Below are 23780 nucleotides of genomic sequence, written 5' to 3' on the forward strand. Positions count from 1 at the left end.
TCAAAGATCAAAATATAGATTCTGTACGGGAGGGTAATCTTATGTCTGCTCAGCCACACTACGTCCACCGCTCATTTTCAGATCAAAGGCTTGCGGATTGGCAAAGGGATCAAGGTCGGCAAAAAGATCTAGCCAGGGATTATTGGTGGACTGTGATTTGCTGGCGACCGGGGTGGTCCCACTTGCACTTGTCTTGGCTTCCTTGGCTACTTGGCTCGGTAAGGGTTGTTGATTCTGCTGACTGAATAAGCGCGACCATAACTTGTTACTGCTATTTTGGGCTGGTATTTCTTCATCATCGAGAGGCGCATCAATCAGCGGGCTCTCCTCCAGCTGCTTAGATAACTCAATCAGCAAGGATTCATTGTCGCCGCAGGCAGTGGCAGGTTCGCTTGGTTTGTCCTCTTCAGACTCCTTTTTTTCTGGTTGGGTTTCCAGCTTATCCTGATACTCGTTCTGTAAAGGTATTGTAGTTTTATATAGATAGTTTAAGAATTAAGAAAAGAGTTAAAGTTACGGCAAAGAATAACGATTGATCCTTATCCACGGCTTCAATGGGTGGCACTTCCTCGCTAGGGCCTTCATTTTGGGACAGCTCCTTCAGCACACAGAAGTCGTACTTGGGTTTTATAATCAAGGCCTTGGATATGGTCTGGAATGTGGAGGCGGCCTTCTGAGCGAAACTCTTTAACTCGGCCACGTAGGCTACCAGGGCATGGGAATACATATTGCAGCGGGCAGCGGCCAATAAATCAATCTGGAAGGAATTAAACCCATTATTAAGTCTTTGACGATAAGACGAGTGATTACCTTTTGAATGGAATCCATGGAGTATCCATCAAAGTTATGCTTGGCCACTCGCACATGGGTCTGTGCCGTGCGGAACTTGTCCAGACCCTTTCCCGTATCGGGATCCAGTTCCTGGCTGGCAGATTTCATCCAGGATAGAGCAGCTCGATATTCCGTGCGTTCTTTTTCCATGGACTGAAGAGTCTGCTCCGTATCCTTAACCGCACGACACCGAAACACATCAACTTCGTGCTGTAGCCGCAGAAGCGGAACTCGAACGCACATCCTTTGCTGTCCGGCGAATGATACGGCTTTGCCTGTATGGGCGATACTTCCGCCTGTAGTCCGGCTCCTTTTTCCCGCCTCCTTCAGGAACCTCCCGAACACACATTCCTCCTGCGAAAGGATACAGAGGCGCTCCTGGTATTGGTCGATGATTTTGCATAGGTTCAAGCTGGTATCTGATATCGATTTGAACACCTCGATTTTAGAATCCAGCTCCGCGTCCGAGGATATTACGTGTTTGTCTTCCTTTGTCCCGAGTTTACGCTGTACCACCTTTTTGGTGATCCAGAACTGGTGCTGAACCTCCGACTTGAGCATATTTTCGCCGTTTTACGTTCCAGTTTTCAGCTGCTGGTGATTTTTCGCCACTTGATGGTTTAGGGGCGGTTGGGTTCGGATCGGGGGGTGGCGCTGTATCGTTATTTTCCACTGCCTATCGATTTTCGATTTTAATCGAAGCTTTGCAGGACTGAAGGAATTGGTATTTTTAAGGTTACACTTAAGTTTTTTGGTTGGGATTTTTAAAATAATTGGCAATAACCATAATTTACAAGTTAAAAACTATGACTAATACTGAATAATAATAATTTTGTATACACCAAAAATAACTAGAGTGAAAGTTAAGTTTGCATTTGTCAGAAATTTGATTTTTGGCGGTCTACCGATAGTACTGGTAGATATTGTATTTTTTTAGTATATTTTGTATTATCCCAATCCAAAGCTTATGGTCCCACTCTGTAAACGGAGTTAACAGGGTTCTGTATTAATCTTGGAACCTTAACATAGTGCATAATGCACACACAAGTTTGAATCGAACGTTGACGTCAAACGAAGCTGGCAGAGAAAATGCTGTGTGGGAAAAGTGAAGTTCAGATATAGTATCTCGTTCGCGATTCAGATCGACTTTGGACTCCGCAGCGGACGAGACAAGGCGAGACACTCTATATATAAATGTGTATAGTTACTCATTTCGTACCAGAACTCGAGTCGCGTTTTTCTTTTGGTTTTTGGCCCCCTTCTCGCTTTTTCACACCGAACCATTCAATATTTATATTTACGCAAGTGCTTTTCCTTCGCGTCGTGCATTTTCCTCGTTTGTTTACCTCTGATTATCACTGTGTGAGTGTGTTTTGGGATCTTATACGATGGAATTGCAAATGTGTGTGTTAGCCGGTGGCTAAAGTTCGAGTTTTGAGTTTCTTTATTTAGGAGACTGCAACAATTTGCAATTGCAAAATTGAAAGCGACACATATTTGTATGTTTCTTTAATAATGCGGCATTGCTAATTTGCTGAACAGGTATGTATGTATGGGCTTATAGATGTGTAAGATATAAGACATACAGTTACTTTCTGATGCTGCAAGCAGATACAAACACACGCACGCGAAGAAAGTGAAGAAGTGTTTAGTAGTTTAGTAGTTTTCTTGACTCAAGACAAAAAGAAAGAAAAAAACGGGTTGTGAGGTGGAGTTTTTGCCACCTGCATGTGTGGGTGTGTATGTTTTGAACTTAAGTGTGCATTTGTGTGTGTGTGTGTGAGTGATCCAGCTTAATTGATTAAGGAAAAACATAAAGATAATGCACTTTAAGACACAATTTAACAACAACAATCAACAGCCCGTGACATGGCGGCTTCTTTTTTTTGTTGGTGTTCCATTGGGTTCCCTAAAAATACACTTAAAGATGAAGTTTGAAATATATTAAATATATTTTTAAGATACATTTTGAAACTTAATTTTAATATATTCACGAAAATATAAGAATAAGATCTTTTTATTATCACTACGTTTAAGATGCCCTAATCCCAAAAGATAAGTCCACATTTTTCTTTTCTCTGCCTTAAAGATCTTAAGCCGCTGTTGCAATTAGATTCGGTTGCGGCCACTGAACAGAAAAACAACAAAAAAGCCAAACAAAAAAGCCAGTAACTACAATGAAATCATCGAATCAAAAAAAAGTAAAGAAAAAACAACAAAAAAAAGAAGCAGCCGAAAGAACTCGAAGTTGAGGGAAAAAGGTCACGGCACTTGCTGCTTGCTAAGCTTTTTAATGGTCCGCCTTGGGCCGGGCAAGAAACAACAACAACAACAACAACAATAACAGCGATGTGCCAACAATTGTTTAATGCAAGCAGGCACCTTGTTAGCCCTCTATGTCTATCTCTTTTCCTCTTTTTCCATCTCTTTCTCTCTTGTTAGTTTGTTAAAAGCCAACAAAGATTTCTCTGCATCTGCAACCTGACACAGATGGCGTTGCTGTAGTGGAAACTGTCATCGGTCGGCATTAATCAATAATATTCGAAATCAGAACAGCGCCAAGCTGTCTGTCTCTGTCTTCGGGCATCTTCTGCTCCCACACTATGTACCCTTCCTTGTCACTTACCATAGCCCCCTCCCCATTGAATAACAAGAATATGAAACTACGGGGTGACATCTTTAAGAAGAACCTGATCAAGAAATTTGTATTGGTTAAGAGGGCAATATGTAAGTTCTTATAGGGTGCCTATAGTAGAGGGTCTTATATCATATCATATTCATAATAATCTTTAAAAGCAGACCATTACTTTCATGTCTATAGTTTTCACCAGATTGATTAAGATGTTAGGGTTTTTTTAAAATATTTTTGCATTTTTTCTAAGATCTTTAAGGTGAACAAACTCGTTTCTGCATGTTCATACTTTGCTACTCAACATTATTAAAATTAAAATGGAAAACAAGCTTATCAAAATTATATATCTATTCAAGTTAACAGACACTTGATTAAAAATTTAAAAAATATTTATAAAGTCTGTCATTTATAACTAAAATCCCACTTAATATATTTTCAAAGTATAATTATTTTAAATTACAAACTAGATTGCTGCTTTAAGACAAATAAGTCAATTCCAGCTCCATTCGCTTTAATATAAAAAATGTGAACTAGTTTAATAAATAGTCAAAATACCATAAATAATCATAAAAAAGAAAACATAGCTAGTTAACTTAAATAACTCCATAAATAAATAGTAATAATTATGTAAAAACTAGCTTTTAACTTGTCTATAAATAAGAGACAAATTACGATTTATGAACTTGCTTGTGATTTTTATTACAAAAATATATAAGACCATCTTTATCTTTTTATATTTAAAAGTCCATCTTAAGGGATTTCTAATTTGGAGCAAAGTAGCCTTAGGGACATTCCACTGTCTCAAAGTTTTCTGTTTCGGTTGCCTTTGCATATTTTCTCACAGTTCCCTCGATGCAGAAAAAAAAATGTGAAAATTTCTTGCAAATACCTGCACATACATAATTTTCAGCCCGTTGTTGTTGTTGTTGTTGTTTTTGTTGTTGCTGCCTTTGCAAAATTTGTATCAAGTTACTTTGGTCGCTGCTCTCATTTGCATGCTGCGATATCGTTGCTGTTGTTGTTGTTGTTGATGTTGCAGTTGCTCTGGTTGCTGTTTTTCCACTGATTATTTCTTGTGTCGCTGCCGCTTGGCGTTGCTGCAACTAAATTGGCCTTAATTGGTTGCCTTTTTGTTGCCAATTTTGTTGTTAGCCCGCTTCAGTTGCAGTTTTAGTTGTTGTTTTTTTTTTTTTTTTCATTTTATTTTTCTTGCAGCCGCTGTGACCATATTTCTGTTGTCTTTTGCCTGTTGCACAGTTGTTGCTCTCTTATCGGTCGTTGCCGGCCGGCTGGAAGCACTTTTGGCCACTTTCGGCCACTTGTGGCATGCAGCCGTGTGTAATTTTTTATCCGTCGTCTTGTTTCGCTGCCCTTTTTGGCCGGGTCTAATTGCTGCGGAATTGGCTACGACTTGGCGGGGAAACTAGGCACTGAAATCTGTGGAAAACCCAATAAATAAATCAGCAAGTGGTGGAAAAATAATGCTTTTGGGAAGGGTTTTATGGAGAGATGTGTGCTTACTTAATAAGTAAAAATGTTTTTACAAAACTTTAACGGTTTTTCAGTTGCCTTAACAACTTAGAATATGGTAATTAGAACAGAAACCAAGTGGAGTTTTAAGTAAATAACACACCAGCAGTGCTTAAATAGTGGGAGTATCATAACTGAAGACCTAATAACTAATATTTTTATTTATATTTTTAATGAGACTTCGTGTTGGCTTTAGACATCCCATAGCGAGAGCATTAACCGTTCGACGCGTTATATGGCTAATGTGATATTTCCCAATTTTATTTGTTTTGCCTGACGACTGCTCGCTTTTTTTCCCTTCAGCTGCTTGCATTTTTAATGCGCTTGCATGGCTTATTGGATTTAATTAGCCCAGGTAGCAGGGTAGCCAGCCCGGCAGCAGCCGGTAAGCCGGGTTTTCATTATTGTTTGCAAATTGTGGGAAAAAATGCAAAATGATCCCCCGCCAACTTCCACTACCGCCCCATTGCGTTTTATAGTCGCTAAAGTTTTTGTTTTATTTTTTTTTTGGTGGCCATTATGCAATCGAAGCTCTGGAACCAGCCAATAAATCAAAATGCCATTCTCAAGACTCTGTTGGCTGCTGCAAGTGCCACATGTAGCAGCAGCCACATGTAGCACAGCAAAAACAACAACAATGAGCTAAGGCCTAGTATTCAGAGCATGTCAATGTGGGCCTCCGGCAATGTTAGCCCAACTCCCCCTGCTTCCGATCCCCTTTTCCCTCTGTTGCCCTCTTAAAAAACCTACACATTTTTTAATGCACTGTGAGAAATTATGGATTTTAATAATCGTAAACATAAAATGGTCTGAAAACATGACTCCAAAAAGTATGCTACACTTTCAAGATCCTTTTAAACATTTAAATTTGTTATTTATAAAAATTTAAAATACTTCTCACTGTGTACGACATTTACCGTTTCGGCAAGGTCTGCCGGCCAGCTGCCAGTTGGTCTCGATCTCCCAGATTCTTGCCACTTGCCACGAATCCGAGTAACCAAGTATATGCCATGCCACATGTGCCACCCATTGCACAATCGCAGAATGTGTGCGGCTGTCCTGCCGTCCCGCTGTCAATAAGCCAACAAAAAGCTAGTTTATTGAGTCGTCGTCGTCGTCGTTGTCGCCGGTTCTCTGCACTCAGTTAACCCAACCTGTCATGCCCACGCGTCGAGGCCAAGTGGCCGGGGCACAAAAATCGCATCCGAGTGGCCACTCATTCGGTTTGTCATACTATACCCCATGCCTATTTAATGTAGTGCATATGGGCACTCGAAGGGAAAGTGTTCTTGTGGTGTCCAAAAGGTGTCAGATACGGAAAAGGTATCAGTTAGCCACTTTAAGTCATGCCAATTGTTCTACAAAATTGCGCAAGTCAAGTAAGAAAATCCTTCAACTTTTCTGTAGCATTTTCCACCATTTGCAAATCTACAATAAAGATTTTTGTTAATTTAAATTTAAATTAAGATTTTTGCTAACTGAGTTAGGGGTTGCCTTTAGGCTTTTTGCTAAAAGGTTATACTTTTATAGGTACAACCATAAAATTAGCTTATTGCAGTTGCTATTGTCGTGAGCTAAAAACTTAATCAAAAAAGTAATCATAATAAAGTTTTTAGATTTCAAATTAGTTTGCAAATGGAGTTACCAAAGGTCTTGGAAAGAAGATAACGATTATTCTTCAAAGTTTATTTAGATTTTAAGGAATCTAGCTTAAAGTTTCGAAATTTAATTAAAAGATATTTTTAAGTTAACAGATTCTGAAATCAAAACCTATTGCCTGTTGATGACTTGAAAAACTAAATAGACTTCATCTTAACTAAACTTTTCAGGCACTTTTGCTTCTAATGAATTGGTGTCTTGGGTAATTCCATGGTCGAGTACCAACGTTCTCCTGCCATTTCCTGCCAACGTTTTGCTGATTAGTTTTCAATTTGAATTCAAGTTCTGGGCGGAAAGTGTGTGGGGTCAGTCAGCAGCGTTGATGATGATGGTGGGGCAACAATCCATGGGCTGGCTGATGACCCAATTGCTGGCAGACCAAGTCCACTTCGGAATCAGATGCGCTTTTAGAAGCCTCCTACATGGAAGTTTCCTACTCGAGCTGCGCCTGATGATCGACTGACCCACAAAAAGTGGGCCTTTGTCGGTAAGGCAGGTGAAGGGGGGGGGCAAAATGGACTTAAATATAGCTATCAGGCTTTAAGTGGCAGCCACAGCCGCCTGGGCAAATTTATTGAATCTCATTGAGCAGCTTTCTATACTTTCTCGCTCGCACTGGCAAGGGGGGGAAAAATGGCCAGCGATTTGTTTATTGCGGAAGAAGTGAAAAGTGCGCGGCCAAATCAGCCTCGTCTTTATGCTCGTGCAAATTAATTTGTCTAAGACATTTCAAAGGCATCTCACGGATGCGTATCTTGCGGTTTTTGTGGTCACTGGGATATTTACATTTCGTACGAATACCGTATCGATATGTCTCTCTCTGCCTGTTAGATATCCAATGATGAGTTGGCTTAAAGTAATGCCATTTCTTCTCTTTACTTTTTATTTATTTTTTTTTGCCTTGCTTCTGGCCACAAAGTGCGTTTTAATTAACCCACGAGTCGACCTGGCCAATTACTTTTTGCCTGCTTCTGCATTTTTTATATATATTTTTTTACTTCATCGAGGATCGGGCAACTGGGATTCGCAATGACTTTCACTTTCTCGCCCGGGCCGGCCAATGTTGGTGGTGGGGGGTTAAAAGAGGGAATAAAGCACAGGCGGCGGTGGGTTAATGAGGATGCCACATTGCTGCACATTTCGTGCCGCTTCATTGTGATTATCTTGTTGAAGAGATTCAAACTGTGGCAGCGGCTTTCATGTAATTTATTTGTTTATTGTCTTGGCCAGGGCCAGGCCACATACACTCCTTGTACATATATACACACACATCGGTCGAGTCAGCTGACTATACATTATCCACTATCCATCCACTAACCACCCACCCCGGGAGGCAACCAACCTGAACCTTCAATTTTGGATGGGCGGACAGCAGCGTGAGTCGTGAGTTCATATTTTGGGAGAATTTCTTAAAACATTTTTATAATATTTAATTCTAAAGGTTGAAATTAATAATTCTAATTGATTTATTAGATAAACTTCTTAATTTTTTTTTACTACATGATCTTATCAACCTAATTTAAGACCCAAAGCTGTTGAAGATCTCGTGATCACGAGGCCATCTCGAGAAAAGTACAGGAGTCCGTTGCTGTTACACTTGCACTTGCCATTTGCTACTTGTACCGCTGATCTTGTTGTTTTTGTTGTTGCTGGTTTCTTGTTTACCTATCGTCTCGTTTTGTATGGAATCGCTCAAAGTTTGTCCGTCCAACGGAGCATCCGTCCGGCAGTCAGCCAGTCCGCCCATCAGTTCAGTGTTGGTCCGCTTGTCGCTCCGTTAGCTCGTTAGAGCTGAAGATGAACAAGTTTTTCCTCAACTGGCACTCTAGACTTATTTCTTCATGTAGCCAGGAAGCCAGCGATTTCTCATCTTTGTTGTTATTGTTGTTGTTGCTGTTGTTGATGCTCTCGTTGATGTTGATTGTTGATGTTGCAGTTAGTGCTTTCCCTTGGATGCAGAGCCACCCGCAACCTCTGGCCCCTCGCGGAAAACCACACACCACTCATGCGAGGCGGCTTAATTAGCTCCATGGGCTTTTCTCTGGCTTTTCTGGCATCTGTACTTTGGCATCTTTGGATTCGGGATTGTTTCGCTTTCGTTCTCACATCCCAACAGCCTGGCAGCAGGCAGCAGGCAGCCCATGTTAATGTTATTTTTCCGAGTGAGTGAGTTAGTGAGCTTTTCCAACTGCTGTTTTTCGCACACCAATTTTTCACTTGATCAAAAGAAAGTTCCTAGCGATATTGGGTCCTCAAAAATTTTCGCTCAGCACGATAGATAGCGAGAGAGAGAGAGAGAGGTAAAGGAAAGAAAAAAGCGAGACGGAGTGAAAGAGTTAAGTGCATTTCCTGGAAATAACGTTTCCTCTGCCGCAGTCAGCAGCAAAGCCAGTTCGCTATTCCACACTTTTCCGCACTTCGGCGGCTTTCAACTTGTTTTTGGGTTTCGGTGACTGTTTGGAGTTGGTTAAATTGGTAGTTCTAACTTTGAAAGAAGTTCAGTGAATCTTCATGGCTTACCGATGGATTTTGGGAAGATAAGATGTTGGCCATAACATGATGGGAACTTGACTTCTTTAATTTAGAGATAGTATATGTTAAACATCTTTTCTTTGTTTACAATTTTAATAAAAACTGATTTCGGCATTTTTATAAATTTTTATTGAATACTTTTCCAGGGGGTTTTGATAATAATGATAAAATGTATCCAAAAATAATGACAATAAAGGAAAAGGAAACTTTTTTGGTTGGAGTTAAGGCTTGTTTAAGCATTTTATGCTAGAACTTTGAGTTTTACTCAGCTAATAAACCCATAAAAAGATAAACTTTAAACTTAATTTCAATTCACTTAGCCTTCTAACTTCTTTATGAAAGTAAAATAAACTTAACTATAAACTCAAAGGCATCAAATTTCCTTAAAATAAAAACCCAAACCATAAGAGCTTCTAATAAACCTTTTCCTTTTCATCTTTACCATCATTTTTATTAGAAAATATTAAATAAATATCGAAAATCTCTCGTCTGTAAATCGAGAATAACCCTGTGAAGGCATCTTCTTCTGTTTGAATGCGTTTTGTGTCTCTCCACTTGGCTGCATCTTCCACCTTCCATCGGTTGAGGCAGAGAAACAGAAGAACGGGCCAGAGAACTTGATCCGAGTTGGGAGTTGGGTTTTTAGCTTTTGGCCAAGTTGAGTCAAGTTGAGTTACGCGGCCACTAAGTAGAGTCAAACTCGATTTCAGTTCAGGCCTGGCAGTTTGTTCGTTTTCGTTTGTTTTCGGTGCCACATTCCCTGCTCGTTGGCCTGGTCGCTTCTCACATGATTAAGCCAGATTGCTTTCAGCTGGCAGCCGGATTGCAGTCTCCTCAACAGATCTGCAAAAGATTCCTCTCCGTCGTTCGTTTCTTTCTCTTCTTGGTTTTCTGCAGTCTGCAGTCTGCAGTCGTTTGCCTATTTATAGCAAGGCGCTTTGGACTTTGACCAGATCTTCGATCCGATGACGCAGCTTCTTTGGTTTTACAGGGGAAAAAAACGAGTTAAGAGTAAAATGATAAATGATATGTCAAACGAAAAACTACAGAAAATTCTGATAAAAAGCTTAGAAATCTTTGCCATTTTCATATTAGGTTCCTGAAAATTCTCTTCTCTTTATTAGCAAAATTTTCTGGCATTCTTAAACCAATCAAACTGAAGATTAAAACTTTTGTTTATGTGCAGCGATTTGTGCTACGATTTACATCATCGCCAGCCAGCAGGGCATATATATATATCTCCTCGAGTGGAGTTCAAGCCCCGAGAGGTCATAGAAATCGCAGAGTCCATTGCGAAATCTTTAGCACACTCGAGATCTGCATTCTTATATAGGGGAGGCATCAACAGCCATACAGACTTCTTTTGCCCCAAAGACCGTTGCGAAATGCAAATATCAACAAATGAGCAAATCGTTTCGTTATTTGTTTGACAGCAACACAAACGTTGCATCAAAGTGGGTAAACAAAGGCCACAGAGATATGTCGATGGAGATGGAAAATGTGGGGGAAAAATATGGCATAGGAGGCGATGTTACCTTGGATGCCCCGTCGTTTGCCTGATGAACGGTTGACCCAGTCGAGTGGTTTTCGGCCAGCAAATGCATTCTAGCCGAGGCTCGAACTCGGACTTGGTTTCAATTGATGCTAATTGCTAATTGCATAATAATAATTCATTCTTCTTGGGCTTCCGCATTGCAAATGCCATACCATCTGCTGGACAAAATGCAAAATGCAAATCCCTTGCAGATCTTTAATTAAACTCATCACAAACACTTTTGCGAGCGCAAAAAGGAAGGCGTTTGTATTATGAACACAGCGTGTGGATTACTCATACGCCCCATCGTCCACATCAAGACACGCCCTCTTAACGCGAATCAATGGCAACGCCCCCTACGGCTTTTCTCTGCGTCATGGAACATGAGTCGGGGGAAAACTCCCAAGGAGGCCAACACAAAATGCAGAGATATTTATGGCCCAGCATTGATTTCAGCCATTCGATTCCGCTCTTAACTGAGTGTTCTGTGTGTCTGTGCGAGGTTGTGCTTGATTTAACAGTTGATTGGGCGGGGAAAATGTAATTTAAAACAACAACCCCTTAGATTAAGCGGAAAAATCAAATCTGTAGTGGTTCAATTACCATTTATAGAAAAAACTTGAATTTGTTTGCTATATTAAATGGGCATTAAGAGTCTTCTAAGGTGACTTTAATAATAAATAGTTTATAATAATATTTATTCATTACAAATTTGCATATCTATGCACTTTCTTTTCAAAATTACAAATTCAAATTTAATTCCCAAAAGTGCATTTAATATTCGCTTCTAGGCAAAATGACTTCCCTTTTGTCTGCCATTTCGTTTTCCATGGCTTGTTAATTTTCACTTTGTCCGGCTGGCGAAAAATCCCAGGCAAAGAGAATCGGAAAAACCTTTTTCAAGTTCATGGCTAGAAGCACCGCACAGCCAATACAAACAACGCCCAAGAGCTGCAATTTTTGAATTAGCCAAATTACTATTATTTGCCGCAGCACAACCAGATACATAGATACAAAAGCCAAAACTCACATGCAGAAAAACTAAAACCCATAGATACAGCCTTGTCTGTCTGGCTGGCTGGCTGGCTTTTTCGCCTTGGCTCTCAAAATTTTGTTGGCCCTGCTGAACGTGGCTGAATGATTTAATGTCCTTTTTGGCAGCCACACCCCGAAAAATCTCACCCCTCCAAACCTATGCAGTTGTTGTCTAGACTGCGGCAAACGAACTTTATTCGGTTTTCCTCTATTCACCATTCTCATTTCTAGATTTCTCATTTATTTTACTATTTTTCGGCGAAAAGTGAGTTTTTCGCAGCAATGGGTAGGGGTCCTTAAACCAGGAGCTTAAGGACCTTCCCCCAATTCAATTTATAATGCCGCGACATTTTGCACTTTACTTTGGCTTCACGGTTTGCGTGACTTTGCCACGGAAAGGCAATGGAAAAAAAATTAACCAAATGATAAAATTTTCCTTCGCTTTTATTTCAATTTTAATTCAAAGCGGATTTTGGCATTACCTTGGCGGGGGGATGGTTCAGTTCACTCTCTTTGTTTTTTATTTTTCTGGTTAAGCTTTTTGGAAAATGGCAGTTAGAGGGGTTCAATGGAGTTCAGTTTTTTTTTTTTTTTTTTGATATTTGCGTGCCTGGCCACAAAAGTTGGAAACTGTTTTTAATGCTGCCACACAACGATGCGCATTGCCGATAAGGTTGCACTCCCCTACAAACTCCCCCTCCTTTCAGAAATATAAAAGGGTTTTGCATTGCATAACACCATCAATCTTTTGACCAGGCCAAAAGCAAAGGAGGATAGGCTCTGCCGCAGGCCATATATCATTCACAGTGTCTGGTTGGCTTAACAACATGCAACAGCGAAACGTAGCAATTAAAGCCAATGAATTGACAAGAAACTGCCGGCCGGGTCTAAAAATCTCCTAAACAATTGTTATCTTCGAGAGACAATTGCCGCCTTTGTCTTTTTTTTGCAAACTAAATTCAGGGTGAGGCCGCCAGCGAAATGTTTGGCCAAATTGTGGGGTACTTTTCTGCAATGATTTGCCATTATTTTTTCCTTTTTTTTTTTGATAGTTTAAAATCAAAATTTGCATACTAATATTAGGAGAATAAATGAATGGAATTGTTACTATGACTTGTTAGGCGTAACAATGAATGAAAATGAAGCCGAAAAGGTTTCTCTCTCATTCACTTTTTTGGGTAACGAAACTATTTTTAGACTTTACGAGCTCTTGAAAACCTTTAAATAAAAATCCTAAAAAATTCATAGGTCATTCTTCTGCCTTAAGGCCCTTAAAAATCTTTTTAAAAATAGCAAATTAAAGTATTTCCGCTTCCCTTCAACCCAGTTTGAAGCTGAAACAGCAGCCAAGAAAAGCAACCAAAATAAAATATAAATTAAAAATTGTGCACAAATTGCAATTAAGGTCAAGTTTGTGTTGTCAGCTGCTGCTGCTGCTGCTGCTGCTTGACCTGCTTTGAAGTGGAAATCCCCAAACACACATCTCGGGTTCCTAAATTAAATATCCGAAACAAAAAACGGAAACAGATTAATTCCAAGCAATTGAGCCATGTAATTAACAACAGGCGAGCTGATGATGATGACGATGCTGTAAGATTGCGTTTTGCTGCGACAGCAAATGATTCTCGATTCTGCAACTTCCATTTTCATCTGCAACTGAGTTGCTAACTCATAAATTTTGCGGTTTGTTTGGAACCTTGGCCATAACGGTATACATATAGCATGAGTCTGAGTCGGAGTCTGAGTATGAGAGTGCAACATGCTGGGATTTTGCCGGTCTTGCTGTTTTGGTTTTGGTTTTTTAGAGTCCCCACAACATTTTTGCCAACTCAATGTTTGTGAATGAAATATTTGAATCGGCAGTGGCAAAATGGTTATAAATTCGACATGGTCTGCAGCTGAAGTTCTCGGGCTAAATGCGGTAAATCATGTGGCACGGAAATTGAATTTTAATTTTACGATTAAGGGGAGTTTTGGGTTTCGGATTCTAAAGAATTTTAAAAGAAGAAGAAGAAGTTTATGTGGGGCTTAAAGGGAGATTTATGAATAAAGTTGTTGAGTTTCTGCAGAAACTTGCATGTAACTTATCAGTAAATGAAGTATAGATATAGAGACAATCTTCTTTCCTAGAAGTAGGTTTTTTAACCTTTATTAGAATGAAATTTAACACTCTTTCCCCTTCTCGAATATTAATCAATTCCAGCAGCAGAATTTCTCATAATTACCATAACCATAACCATATCTAAAAGCTAAACTTCTTGCATAATTTCCATGGAAATGATAGACCAAACACCAATTCGTTTTTCACTATCGCTTACAGTTTTTTTCCTGCCTGTTTTTTGCTCACTTTCGCTGGCTAGAAAAACGAGCAAAACAAACGAAATAAATAAGGCGGCAATAAAAGCGATAAAATAAAAATAAAATAAAAATGGAAAAACAAAAAAAGGCTTTAGGGGGCTCAAAGTACTGGACCTGAAAATTCCCCCCTCTTTGCTGCTACGCCCCTTTTAACTGGGCCACGCCCACTTAACGTTTTGGCGATTTCATCAAAATGCGCATAAATTTGTGACCTGCACTGTGGTGTGTGTGAGAGAGTGAGTGTGTGTGTGTGTAGTTTCTGGCAAGTGAGACGTCTGTGGCGTCCATGGCACTGTCCATGTGGGTGGTCGACGGTGGAAAATTGGAGAAAAGACCATTTGCATCTTTCTCTCCGGTTTGCAAAGTGTGTAGATCTTTGGGCACTGAAAGAAAAGATGTGGATTTATTAATAGATAAGAAAATCATAAAATAGAAATAAGAAAACTTGAAATCAAATCAAATTTTTGATTATTTTTGCTAACCAAACTGTCCAATTTTATCTACAATGTTGTCCCATAAAACCCAATGTTTTTTCCAGTGCACCAAAGTGTTTGGCTTCGATTTCTAAAACAAGAAAATTTGCATTTAATTGGGCAAGTTTGGTCTAAACAAGCCGGGGAAGATGTAAGAGGGAGGAAGTGGAAGTGCGACAAAGTGTATTTATTCTGCTTTGAAGTGACGGACAACCCCGTGACCAGAGGAAAACCCCTTTAGTTTTTGAGCCTGGGAAAAACGCAGCAGATGAGATTTGGCTGACATCAATCAGCCGGAGATCTTAGCATTTGTCTGTTTTTGCTTTAATGGAGGGGGAGGAACGGCGGGGTTTGTTTGTTATTTTATCTGCGACACGATGACGTTTTCAAAAGACCAAAATGCTAGAGAAAGAGAGAGAGAGAAAAAAAGCGATGAGTGAAAGTACATTTTTCGTATGTGGCACTGCAGTTGTTGTCATTTCATTTCATTTCTTTTCAGCCGGGCCGTAATGTGTGTAAAGTTTGCAACCGTCGACAGACGACTTCTCATGGCTGTTTGTCTCTTCGGCTTTTTGATTGTCTGGCGATAGCCAATTGAGATTTTCATTTGTCAGTCAAAACAGCCACGGCGAAACAAAGGCCGAAACCGAAACTGAAACTGAAATCGTAAGACGAAAGACGATAGACGCAAGACGAGACGCGTCTGTCAATGACATAGAAAGAGAGTTTAAATCTTCAAAGACTGAGCATGATATGTACTTGTTACTCTGCCTTGTTGTTGGTTTTTCCCCTCTTTTTCATTTTTTTTTTTTTTTTTGGTATTGCATTGGGTCTGATTAGACTTTTGGTTGATGTTCGAGTATCCACGTTTCACTTTCCCTCTCATCAGAGTTTCTTCTGCGTCATCGAAAGATTTCCAATTCTTCAATCAGCTTGGCACGTGCTTGGCTACTGGGTGAAGATTGTCTGCGGGAGAATTAAACCGAAAAACAAAACGCTGTTGGTCTAGGGCTAGATTGCGAGATCATTGTCAAGCGGAAGTGCACTTGCCCCATGCAACACTCCCGCTGAGAAAATGGGGGAAATTTAACTGATACCTACTGGTTTTTGGGTATTTTAGACTATTAGGTGCTTAGACTACCTTTAGAACATGTCAAGTAATCAGTAACCTGCAGAGTTCTCGTCACCTGCTGTTGGCCCTTTGTTAGTGGAGAGTTTTTCTCTTTGCCCTGAAAAGCAGTCAAGCTCTGCTGAACCTTTGGCATGAAACAATGACCTCAGTAAATTCGTTTTTAATGATACCAAAACTTGTCCTTCAAAATTAATTACGCCCTTTACTTTAGCTAGAGTATATATATATAGACTACCTTGCCCAAGTAAACTTTACTTCGAATGTTTGAACTTTACACTCTGCACATAAATCTAAGCTAGGCTCAGCCGAGCCGGCTAATTACGCTGGCAATCTTTTAATTATGGTCCAACAATTTCGGAAAATGAAACAAAAGCGACCCGCAAACAATTTGTTAGTCTTTTCCACAGTCAGTTTTCTACCACTCATTACCCAGCCATATTCTAGTGTCACTAATCACAATGCCTGAATGTTAAAGAACCAAATTAAAAAGAGACTCTAATACTAAAAAAAAAAAAAAGAAGAAAAAAACTAAGAAAAACATCAACAAATGTAACTGGGTCAAGTTGTTGCTGTGCTGCCGCCGTTGAAAAATACAAAATAATTGTGGAAAATCTCAAGATCTTTTTTATCTGCGGTTTTATTTCGTAGTCTTTCGGTTTTTTTTACTTCTTCTCGTTTTTTTGTTTGTTTTTCGTACGTTTAATGCCCTGGCGGTTGGCCGGATCGACGAACTGGGGAACTGGGCCGAGTTTCAATTAAGTTTTCAGCCCGAAGTCAGACTCACGCCCCCTCCAGCAATGGGTCTTCAGACTGAGATTTACCTTATCCACCTTACGCACTTGAGAGGCGCAGAGAAAGGCTGCGGAAAGAACTATGAGAATGCCCAATTAGGGTGTATTAGGCAATTAGAGGTAATCAGACTTTCGGGTAATTACCTTTTCACAATTATTCTAATGAAGTCGGCTGGGTAGGTGTTTCCGCTTTTGGTTATGATGATTGATAAGTCCTGACTGCGGCTGGTTCTTTACCTCAATTATAGAAAGTTCTTTGTTGGAAGAGCAGAAAAGCTTGGAGGGTGAGATTAAATCTAGATTTAAAATCAGTTAAGGTTTTCAAAATGTGAGGAAAGTCTATAGATCATTCGTTAACCTTTTGATTAAACTCTAAGAAGTCTATTTTATATTTTTAAATGTCAACATTAAGTTAATAGCCAATCATTTTTGTGCCACAAACTAACTAAAATGTTATTAAACTATTGATTGTTTGTTAAGACTCCAAACCTTAGAGTTATGAAAATAGATTTTATGAATTTGTAAAAAAAAAACAATTCAAAGATATTGCCGCCTCCCATCCCACTCCTCCCCTTGGTAATTATCGGCAGCCAAAATAATCGAGGAAAATGGGGGAAAGGTGACTTCGTGCGATTTTCGCATCGGACATCGGTCCATTGTCCAACCACTGGACGGGAGTCAATAAAAATTATTTCGCGAAAGTTGTCGCACAATATGGCCAAGCAGAGTGTTTACTTCATTTTCATTAAGTTGTATTTTTTAAAGTTTTATTTTCTCCAACTCTTTTTCTTCTTTTTAGTTTTTTCTTTTTTATTAGATTGTAATGTTTAATGCTGCTGTTTGCCGTTTGGCTTGCAAGGCGGCAAGTTAGCCAGTCGCCACATTTCGCAGCCATAATTCAACTAATTAAATGCACATGAAAAATTCAGCACTCGAAAAGGCAAACTTGACAAATGGTAGACCAACTTTTCAGATGCATGAGCAGGGGCAGGGGGAGGGGTATATCAAAATGCCAAAAGCCTAAGACCCAAGATGAAACTCATTGAGAAATGTTTCAATTTCAAATGCACAGCGAATTACTATTGAATTTTTCAATAGGTGAAAGAGTTTGGAGATTGGAAATAGTTTGAATTAGTCATGGGAAAAAATGATCGAATGACTCTGGAAAGTTAGGATAGGTCAAGTTGCCTTTTTCTTATTTTAATCATTGCTTAATTATTTTCAAATCTACATAAAACTAATCAATTCATAAAAAAAAAAAAAAAGCTGCTAAGAAAGTCTAAATTAACATTTAACAGCCTGCAGCTTTTAAGCGCCTCTAAAACTTCAATTTCTCTTAACTAGGGATTAAGATTTCCCCCAAATATTTACAGCCTTACCTAATCCCACAGCCAATTACCCGATTTTTGTTAAATCTCTGGATCTTTGGCTGGGCCACTTAATGGAATTAACCAGATTAGCCATGGGGCTTGGATCATATGGTTTTTCTCGATGCTTGTTAATGGCTAACCAAAGACGCCATCTCGTTTCGAGAAATGATTTTCCCAATCAATTAGCTTTGACCTCCAGTTTGCCCTTCGGACCTGCACTCGCCGCGGGAGGTTTTCCATTTTCTCTATCTCTCTCTCTTCTTTCTAACCCCTGAAAAACTCATTGATCATTGGCCATCGATTGGCCGCGATCGCCGACACGATATTGCCCTAGGTTTTTGGCTACCGTTCCGAATGGCCAACAAACAAAACTCAGAAACCCAAAGCCCAAACCCAAAACCCAAAACAACTTAGCCAAACACCAGGCCAACTTGCAACTTGGGCGCAACTTTCACTAATTTTCAATGCGAGCAAACTTGATTGGTAAATTGCGGCGGCAGGACGCACTTCGTTTAATATTTCTCACCCATTCTCAGTCCCCACCTGAGTTGGTTTTCCAACTCGCCCAAATGCCCAATCAATTGGACACTTTTCCACTTTATTTTCCACACTAATTGGAATGGACACGCGGGATTTCAGCATTCTTCCCGTTTTTCCTTGGCTTCATTTTAATACTCTTTATGGCAGTTAATGGCAAACTATTTGAGTGAAAAATATAATAATGGGTTTATCTAACAAATAAATTGCATTAGTTTCAAATTTTTTAATCAAATTAAAGTGAGCTTTTAGTAATAAATGGGTAATGAATGTTTATTAATCAATCAATTTGGGGTTTTTTGTTTATTTATTTAAGAAAAATGATAAGTAAATTGATAAATAAGAAAGTTGAGCAAGCGATAAATAGGTTTAGAACATTTTGAATAGGTTTTTCCTCAACATAATCCTTTAAAGAATCGGCAATTTAATAGCTGAGCCAATTAATTAATTTGTAGAAATAAAAAAATCACCACTTCCCAATGACATAAACCCATTAAATCTGCCCCAGAAACAATGGGCAAACCCAAATGCTAGAGTAATTAAAATTTACATCCCATTGGAAACTCGTCTTGGCCACTTCCTTTCTGGCCTTCCGGTATTTTTCTCAGCTTTATCGCTTTATTATGACACGCAAATGGCAAAATTAGTAAAAATATATATAAAGTGGAGTAGGGGTAGTGAGGGGTAGGGGCCTAGCTGGGAAATTGTCGGCTGTGCTGTTATAATTAAAATATAAAAATGCGCCCATAATAGACTTGTTTTTCGCCCCTGGCTAATTTGCAATGTTGGCCAAAATCTGTTTGGTGTTTTATTTTCATTTAATTACTGTTGCTGCCGTCGCAACTGTTGCTGCATTAAGTGGCTTGTTTTGCTTAATAATGATTATTGGTTTTTATGACTCTTTGATTATGCGATGATGCATCGAAAAAGAAAAAAACACAGCCAGTCGGTGAGGAAAGTCTCGGCAGTAACTCTTTGGTTTTTTTTTTGTTTTCATTTTTATTTTTTTCCAGCGGCTCTTTGGCGAGGTGTTGAGCATTTTGTTGGAGTTGATGGCCTGTCAGTCAGTCAAGTCAGGCAACTCAACTGCCGGACGAATGGACAGACATTGTCGGTCTGTTTTAAAACGCCGGACCGTTTCTATATCTGCTTATGCTGGTTGGTAATGCTGTGCTGCTGCTGCTGCTGGTGCTGTCTTAGTTATGTAATGTGCGCTTTTGAAGACAATTTAAATGGCCGCCGGTTGTGGAAAACAAACACGAACCTCGGTGGCCCAGAAATGCCAGGAGAATGAAAAGAAGGTGATAGAAAAGTTGACTATTAGGATGCTCTTAAAGAAAGGTTTTTAGCAGGCGGTCACACTAGCATGTATAACAAACAGTCACATTAATGTATTCCTCTTCCTTACTTTTGCCTTAAAATAATGCTAGCAAACACTATGTGTGTCCTTTTCGCACGACACCAGAGCATGTAGAAGCTAGGATAAGATAGAATAAGAAAAAGAAATAAAGAACAGTTAGTTTTGGACCGCAGAACGGAAATACACGTGATGGCGAAGCCTACAGGTTTTGAGAACTAAGAATAGGTAATGATGACTAAAAGGATTACTTCGGTAGTTATAGTAAAGTTAGTTATACAAAGTAAGGGCTTTGGTTCCTATTTTGGACATTACATTGATATTAATATTCTCTGAGAGCTTAGTCCGAAGAATGATATCATCTTGATCAGAAAACTCCCTACAACTCACCCTACTATATAGTGTATAATGCATAATTATATGCACTTGATCGGCGGAGAGCGTGTGAGCGAGATGGAGCGTTAAAATGTGCAACTGAAGTGGACAGCCAAGTGGACAGCGAATTATGAATGATGACGCAATGCGGACTCATCGATGGAGCTGGAAAAACCGTTGCAGCGAATGTGGACGTGGAACCAACCTGCCAGTTGCTCCTGGTTGAAGCTCTTGACCCCGTTTTAAGCCAAGCCAGCATGACTGCAATGGAAAAGTAAAAAAAACCGAAAGAAAAACCAAAATCTCGAAACGCTTCAGAAACGCTTTTTAGACGCCCCCGAAACTTGGTTTGCATTTTAATTGCTCTGTGATTAAGCGGCAAATTACATAAAATTAAAAACAAAAGTTGATTTCGAACTAAATGATTACGGCAGAGTTGGTCTACAAAAATCAAACAAAAATAAGAAGAAAGTAGAAGTAGAAGAGCAAAGAAAGCTGGAAAGAAGAGAAACGCAAAACGATTAGTTACATTCGCTTAACAAAATGTTGGATAATTGCTTATAATTATGATAATTCAGCTAAATACCTGCGCGGGCGGTTGCATCAGCCCAATTTGCACCACTAACCCACCGACTCGCTGCTGCACGCAACTCTCTACACACTTGGCTGGTTAATTTATGTCATGATTCCACCGCACAGACATAAATTCCAAAGGAATTTTCCTATAAATTACACGCCGGCTTTTCCCTGTCGCCCAGCAATTCGCTCTTTTGGCTAGCAAAGATGTCAGCGATTTTGTTTTTATTTCAGCTTCTTCTTCGCCTGTGTGTTTTCTTTCTTTCTTTTTATTTTCTTCTAATTTCCCCGGCAACATCATTACGAAATGAGTTTTCTTTCCTCCCATTGCTTACGCTTACATGGGGATTTTTCTACGTGGAAATTCAGGGGGACCATAGATCCCAGTGACATTTCCACATGCAAGGCCTCTTGAGAGAAAAAATACTTTTTGGCATGCGCTGACACGAAGAAAACATTAAACATTCTTTTGGGGCAGAGAAGAAAATCCGAGGGCAGCGTCAGCCGGCGGGCTGCATCAATAAATTTAGCTCATAACGCTGAGTGACAGTAATGTGTCATCAGCGGGTGGAAATAGTTTCTAACGAAGTGGGAGTTTCACCCAACCGGTGGGCGTGTATTTCTGTATGAATGAGAAATGAGTTTGGTCTTGCCGACGAGGTGGCGCATCCCATTTGATCTGATTTACACGGATTTTACAATGGATATATAGCGGCTAACCGCCCTGATTCATACGGCATAAATATTTATCAAGGGAGCGGTGCCAATCAATTATGGTGATATATTATTTAAGTTGTTTTGGTTTTATTAAAAAAATGTTAGACATTTTATTTAAATAATGACAATATGAAAATCTGGAAAGCATTTAGTTTAAGTTCCTTTTATTTTAGTGAACTTTAAGTAAATTTTTGTAATAATTAACATCTTAATATTTTAATCTTACAGATTGCCAAAGACAAAAGCTGATGGGAGGTGATTGACTTTAAAGAAATTCTCACTGTAAGTTCGTGATTTAAGTTTCTGGATTTATTTTAAATATTTAAACAAACTTTTAGATTAAATCCCAGGGTCATGCCTGTTCAATTTCCATATCAAAATGTATTAAACTTGTAACAACCTTAAAGGTTACTTGTAAAATTTCCACACATCCCCACCAAAACCTCAGATAGTCATGAAAATGATTTTTAATTTCGCCTCGTTATAGCCGTAACTTAAGATCTGGCCCGTTCACCTGTTCAAGTTGTCCGCCAACTAATGAAATCATCAACCTGTGGCCGCACAATCCATCAAATTTAAGTCCAGAAAGAGACAGGGGCCAAAAGTGTTAAACAATTTTCCGCACACACAGAGCAAACGCAGAGGTTTCCCTCCCCCCAACCAGAGTCAAGATGCAAATGAAGTTTTCGACTTATGCCGAGTCTCGTTTTTTAAAGTATTTTTTTTTTTTTGGTTAGCTGCCGTTAGCTTAGTTGCCTTTTGAGTATGAGTTTCGCTCGTGTGCATAATTTAAAATAATGACGGCACATGAAACTTAATGCGTCTGCCCCGCCAGAGATCGATCTTTAGGCAGGTGGATCAAATTTGAACTCTAAAGATCTCATGGGGATCACTTGATGGGGCTGATGGTTGATGGTTGAAAATGCTCGAACACACGCATTATTTTTGGTCACGCATCTGAAGGTGTAACAGGTGTCACTCTCACTTTTTTAGCCTACATACATAACAATTAGCTTGGCCAAAAAACGAATGGCCAAAAAAACACACGCAATTATCGCATCCTTGGCGTATCTGTGATTTGTGATCTGTGATCGCTGATCGCTACTGTCTCCCTATTTTTCCCCCCCCCCTCATCCTTTTCTTTTTCGCCTGTTTTGTCACTTTCCTTTTGCAATGCAAATTTCTCGTGCCGACTATTAATTGCTAATGGCAGTCAACAACAACAACAACAACAACAGTTAAAAAAAAAACTAAAAATAAAGGAGAAATAACCGTTAAGACAAACGCCAAGAAAAAACCAGCCATAAAAATCGTCAACCAAATGCGGCAGCCTGGCTTTTATATATCCCCCCCCCAACTACCCTTCCAGTCTCCTCCCGCAGCCACCTGAGTTTTCCTCCTCCAGCTGCCCACGTTTGCTGCTCATTCACAGTAGGCAGCAGCTACTGCGGCTTATATGCAGATTTCGAGAAAAGTTTCTCTGGCTGGAAAATGTCGCCAGGGCTGGCAAATCCTGTTTTTTTTTTTCTTCATATTTTTATCAATCAAGGCTTTATGCGAAAAGGCATTTATGAGTATTTATGGATCTTTAAAAAGGTAATACGCTGATCGGCAATCATACAAATTTGTTTTTTACACTTATGAAGGCGTTGAAAAAAGATAAAACGAATTTTTAATCAAATTTTTGTTAAAATTTGAGTAAAAGAAAGGTTTGGTAATAGTTTATTTTCGGAATAAAGTTTTTCTTATTAGTTAAGAACTTAAGAAAACTATACCAAGAAATGTTTAATATAAATCTTAATAAAAAAAACCAAAAAATGTATAACAAATTCCTCTTAATTCCTTTCCCTTTTTTTTATAAATCTTTTATAATTTTTCCTCAAACCGTAAATGATCTATTACCTAAACTGCGGTCCAAACACCTTGGCAATCGGAGTCCTGGGGCACCAAAAAATAAAACTTTCTTTGCATAGCCAGGCTGCCTGGCCCTCACTCCTCCTAAATTTACCCCTCAACCAGCCCGAATGTGGCTATAACTCCCTCTTTTTTGGGCTTATCGATGATCTTTAGACGTTGGCACGTTTCGTTCATTGCCTTGGCTTGGAGTTGTTGTTGTTGTTATAGTTGTTGTTAGTGTTACTGTTGACGTGTTGCCAAATGGCCATATTCAAGCTTTTATTGTGGCTCGTATTAGATTGCCATGGCCAATGCATAAATCTGTTATTGAATGCGAGACCGAATTGGCATCGGAATCCGATCAAGAGCGTTTCCAAGAAAGCCAGTGGAAGGCCAAGAGAGAGAGATATTCAGCTGAGGGCTAGCTATTCGCTGATATACATTC

General features: G+C 39.4%; 4 protein-coding genes across 4 annotated transcripts in view; 1 reads left to right on the forward strand and 3 right to left on the reverse strand.

Annotated features, from left to right (window-relative positions):
* Nucleotides 1-36: 36 nt before the first annotated feature.
* On the reverse strand, nucleotides 37-1470 carry LOC108114634 (islet cell autoantigen 1). The gene is made up of 3 exons (XM_017225701.2): nucleotides 811-1470; nucleotides 518-757; nucleotides 37-456 (listed from the first exon to the last, which is right to left on the reverse strand). The coding sequence occupies exons 1-3, from the start codon at nucleotides 1390-1392 to the stop codon at nucleotides 40-42; spliced, it is 1239 nt and encodes a 412-aa protein (XP_017081190.2). The 5' UTR covers nucleotides 1393-1470; the 3' UTR covers nucleotides 37-39.
* A 498-nt stretch (nucleotides 1471-1968) lies between these two features.
* Nucleotides 1969-23780, forward strand: part of LOC108114211 — a 57767-nt gene continuing 35955 nt past the window's right edge. The window contains exons 1-2 of the mRNA XM_017225030.2: nucleotides 1969-2373; nucleotides 21668-21721. The gene's annotated coding sequence lies outside the window, so the exon portion shown is untranslated. The remainder of the gene's footprint in view (nucleotides 2374-21667; nucleotides 21722-23780) is intronic.
* On the reverse strand, nucleotides 8101-9401 carry LOC108114213. The gene is given in 3 exon segments (XM_017225033.2): nucleotides 8101-8556; nucleotides 8558-9105; nucleotides 9173-9401. Coding segments are annotated over 2 exon segments (369 nt in total). The 5' UTR covers nucleotides 8684-9105; nucleotides 9173-9401; the 3' UTR covers nucleotides 8101-8313.
* LOC108114214 lies at nucleotides 10344-10889 on the reverse strand. Its single transcript, XM_017225034.1, has one exon. The coding sequence runs from the start codon at nucleotides 10632-10634 to the stop codon at nucleotides 10392-10394; it is 243 nt and encodes an 80-aa protein (XP_017080523.1). The 5' UTR covers nucleotides 10635-10889; the 3' UTR covers nucleotides 10344-10391.

Source organism: Drosophila eugracilis, unplaced genomic scaffold, assembly GCF_018153835.1.
Source record: "Drosophila eugracilis isolate 14026-0451.02 unplaced genomic scaffold, ASM1815383v1 contig_2154, whole genome shotgun sequence".
In the NCBI taxonomy this organism is placed as follows: domain Eukaryota; kingdom Metazoa; phylum Arthropoda; class Insecta; order Diptera; family Drosophilidae; genus Drosophila; species Drosophila eugracilis.

Excerpts from the sequence above, each read along its gene's own strand:
- LOC108114634 (XM_017225701.2), bottom strand. The coding sequence starts at position 1,392 with ATGCTCAAGTCGGAGGTTCAGCACCAGTTCTGGATCACCAAAAAGGTG. Across the intron at positions 758-810 it reads CCATGGATTCCATTCAAAAG|ATTGATTTATTGGCCGCTGC; the intron begins GTAATCACTCGT and ends AATTCCTTCCAG. Across the intron at positions 457-517 it reads ATCAATCGTTATTCTTTGCC|AACGAGTATCAGGATAAGCT; the intron begins GTAACTTTAACT and ends ATACCTTTACAG.
- LOC108114214 (XM_017225034.1), bottom strand. The coding sequence starts at position 10,634 with ATGCAACGTTTGTGTTGCTGTCAAACAAATAACGAAACGATTTGCTCA.